The following is a 3,635-nucleotide window of genomic DNA, read 5'->3' on the forward strand; positions in this document are numbered from 1 at the left end:
TTTTCTTTTTTTGTACAATTTTAGACTGTCAGCAATATCTATAGGTTTAATACCCTGATGTTATGTAGCTCAGTCTTGTATTATTTCTTGCGAAAATCCCCAGAAATGTGGGGTATCAAAATGGGGTCTCATGACAAAAATGGTTGGGAACGCTTAAGCGACAAAACCATAAATTGGTTCCTTTGAAGGTTTTGCTAATGTTACTGACCTACGTTAGCTTGACTATCTCCTGCACTTAGAGTCACAGTACCTGCTGCTTCTGCCTCTCTGAGTCCCTCCCTCTTCCCTTCTCCCTTGCCCTCCTTTGGGAATGAGGAAGTGCAGGCTGAGGTACAGAGGGCACCTTTTCCTCCGTAACACCTGAACAGGTATGTGACACTTTTTTCTTAAATAGAATACTTTAATTAATGGCTTGCAGAATGAATGGGGCATATTTATATTAATACATTCACAATTAAATTACCTTAATACAGTAGGCTACAGTTAAAACTTCTCATTCCAGCAAATTAATATGACAGTAAACGAGCTGCAACAGGTGCCGAGAGCTGGTGTATCATAAGTAGGCCTACTTTAAACTTTGGCTATTGTGGAATTTTCTTGCAAATATTGCAATTAGGTTGACGTAATGTAATATTTTGGAAAGGAAAGTCCTCATTTTGTGAATTCATATTATGTTCCTGATTAGCTGGTAACATTCATCCAGTGGCCATTAGTTGTACGGCAAGACACACATATGCACGCACACACACACACACACACACACACACACACACACAGAACTGACGAAGACTGTAAATTATTGATTGGGCAGTGACCTGCAGTGATATCTCATGCAGGATTGGAATAGGTATCCATGTTTTATTGACTATGCTTTATTGTTTTATCTTGTATAGGAGAAAATGGCATCAAAGTTCGAAGAGGATCTCACCTGTCCTGTGTGCTGTGACATTTACAAGGATCCTGTCCTACTGACGTGTGCTCACAGTGTACGTAAGGCCTGTCTGCAGCAGTTCTGGGAGACGAAGGGATCAAGAGAATGTCCCTATTGCAGGAGGAAATGCTCAAAAGACTGGCATCATCCCAACATGGCGTTAAGGAACCTGTGTGAGACCTTCCTACTGGAGAGGAGTCAGAGAGCTTCGGCAGGGTCTGAGGTGCTCTGCAGTCTGCACAGTGAGAAACTCAAGGCCTTCTGTCTAGATGATAAAGAAACTGTGTGCTGGCTTTGTCGAGACTCAGTGAAACACAAAAATCACAACATTAGACATGAAGCAGCACCTGAACGCAAGGTGAGAAATTATTTACATAGTTACATGATGTTGTAGCCTAACCCCTGTAATCATTTAGCAAATGTTATTTTGACATTATGTTGTGACCTAAAATAGTGTTTGTTCCTTTCAGGATGAGCTCAAGATCAAACTGCATCCCTTAAAGGAGAAACTGAAGACATTTGAAGAAGTTAAACTCCTCTGTGATAAAACAGCAGCTCACATTAAGGTAAGACATGGATCAGTACATTGAGGAAGAAGTGTCATGTTGATTTGAGGTTTTACAGATAAAATTTAACTGACTAATTGTAATATGTTTCGGATGTGTTTTGCAGGCTCAAGTTCATAACACAGAGAGGCAGATCAAGGAGGAGTTTGAGAAGCTTCACCAGTTTCTACGAGATGAAGAGGCAGCCAGGATAGCTGCACTGAGGGAGGAAGAGGAGCAGAAGAGTCAGATGATGAAGGAGAAGATTGAGAAGATGAGCAGAGAGATCTCATCTCTTTCAGAATCAATCAGAGCCATAGAAGAGGAGATGGAAGCTGATGATGTCACGTTCCTGCAGGTAGCACACTTACGTCACTCTTACGTCTTTAGGCAATGAGATTATTATTGTGCCTTCACCTGCCGGAAGCTACCTTGGGTTGTCCGGCTCTACGTGAGTCCGTGCATCATATTTTGTTGTTGTTGTTTGTGATGAATCATACACATTTGTATGAAACTATTGTATTAGAATCAATGCTTTTGGTATTCTTAAACAGGTATACAATGAGATGTGCTGAATCATGAACAGAGCTGTTAGTAAAAGGAAATCAAAAGATCTTTCCACAGACTGAGAATATTACAGTACATAATACACATACGTGTGCATGTGTGTATCTATGTCATTGCTTGACTACATAAGTATGTGGCACAGTGTGTTGAAAAGCATGTTTTTGATGAATGAAATTCAAATGAATTAAATTAATACATGCAAAACAAGGTGGTTTTAACAATATTCTATTTCTTTCCAGAACTACAAGAGCACAGTGAAAAGGTGAGTGATGTGCCTCCTGTCTCTCTCTTGTGGTTCTGAACCCAAACCCACACAGCACTGACTCCTGAATGTTGTTCATTCCAGAGCCCAGTGCACACTGCAGAATCCAGAGAAGCTTTCAGGAGCTCTGATCAATGTGGCAAAGCACCTGGGCAACTTGAAGTTCAGAGTCTGGGAGAAAATGCAGGAGATTGTTCAATTCAGTAAGTAGTACGCACGCACACACACACACACACACACCTCCACTCTACATGGACAGTCACACACATGCACCCCCCCCCAACACACACACACACACACACACACACACACACACGGTCATACCGGGCTCACTGTTCTGCATGTGACCATTTGTTACCCGTATAAACTTGCTGAAATCCACATTGTTGTCATACGCAGAGGAAAAACCAAGTATTGTTCAGTTCGCATCGCAAACCAACTTTCTGGTCCCGTGCACTTAGACTTTTTGTTTGAGATTAGGTGCAGGAATGGGCACCGGCACGGTTCTATGTTGGCCTGAACGCGTGGCCTTTATTGTTCAGCTTCTGTGTGTTTTCTTCCTCTCTGCAGCTCCTGTTACTCTGGACCCCAACACTGCACACCCAAAACTGATCCTGTCTGAGGATCTGACCAGTGTGAGGCTTGGTGATGTGAAACAGCAGCTGCCTGGTAACCCAGAGAGATATGATCAGCGTCGCTGTCTCCTGGGCTCTGAGGGCTTTACGTCAGGGACACACTGCTGGGATGTGGAGGTTGGGGACAACACTTGGTGGCTTGTGGGCGTGACGGCAGAGTCTTGCCAGAGGAAGGGAGACTTCAGCTCCTTGAGTGGGCGGTGGTATGTGTATTATTATAATGGTAAATATGGAGTATGTGCCTCATCACAGCCCTGCATTGTCCTCACAGTGAAGCAGAAACTCCAGAGGATCAGAGTGCAGCTGGACTGGGACAGAGGAAAGCTGTCATTCTCTGACCCTGATAATAACACACATTTACACACCTTCACCCACACTTTCACTGAGAGAATGTTTCCATATTTTGGTACTGGTTGTAATGCCTGTCCTCTGAGGATGCTACCAGTGAAGACCTCTATACAAGTAGAGCAGTACAGGTAGACAAATCGAGCTGCGGTTTCCCCCAGGATTTTCTTGAAGGCACGGTGGCAGGACCCCGCCAACCAAGTAGACCCCCTGGGGGGCCCGGCCCCTAGGTTGGGAACTAGTAATTTATATCACACTATGTGTTATAATAGTCTTACAGTTGATCTGGCTGCTGCCTAGGACCCAAACACTCTCCTTAATAATGTAACCAGAGATGCAAAGACCGTGCC

At 43.7% G+C, this 3,635-nt stretch overlaps 1 protein-coding gene across 1 annotated transcript; it reads left to right on the forward strand.

Annotated features, from left to right (window-relative positions):
* Positions 1 to 899: 899 nt before the first annotated feature.
* On the forward strand, positions 900 to 3,420 carry LOC134435982 (zinc-binding protein A33-like). Its single transcript, XM_063185011.1, has 6 exons — positions 900 to 1,289; positions 1,402 to 1,497; positions 1,604 to 1,834; positions 2,283 to 2,305; positions 2,390 to 2,508; positions 2,876 to 3,420. Exons 1-6 carry the CDS (start codon positions 900 to 902, stop codon positions 3,418 to 3,420), a joined length of 1,404 nt encoding a protein of 467 aa, XP_063041081.1.
* Positions 3,421 to 3,635: the final 215 nt, after the last annotated feature.

The sequence above is a fragment of the Engraulis encrasicolus genome, chromosome 20, assembly GCF_034702125.1.
Source record: "Engraulis encrasicolus isolate BLACKSEA-1 chromosome 20, IST_EnEncr_1.0, whole genome shotgun sequence".
Lineage (NCBI taxonomy): Eukaryota > Metazoa > Chordata > Actinopteri > Clupeiformes > Engraulidae > Engraulis > Engraulis encrasicolus.

What these genes read in the sequence shown, in the direction of transcription:
- LOC134435982 (XM_063185011.1), top strand. Translation starts at nt 900, where the DNA reads ATGGCATCAAAGTTCGAAGAGGATCTCACCTGTCCTGTGTGCTGTGAC. An exon ending in TACAAGAGCACAGTGAAAAG is followed by an intron (nt 2,306 to 2,389) that starts GTGAGTGATGTG and finishes TGTTCATTCCAG; the next exon opens with AGCCCAGTGCACACTGCAGA. An exon ending in GCAGGAGATTGTTCAATTCA is followed by an intron (nt 2,509 to 2,875) that starts GTAAGTAGTACG and finishes TCCTCTCTGCAG; the next exon opens with CTCCTGTTACTCTGGACCCC.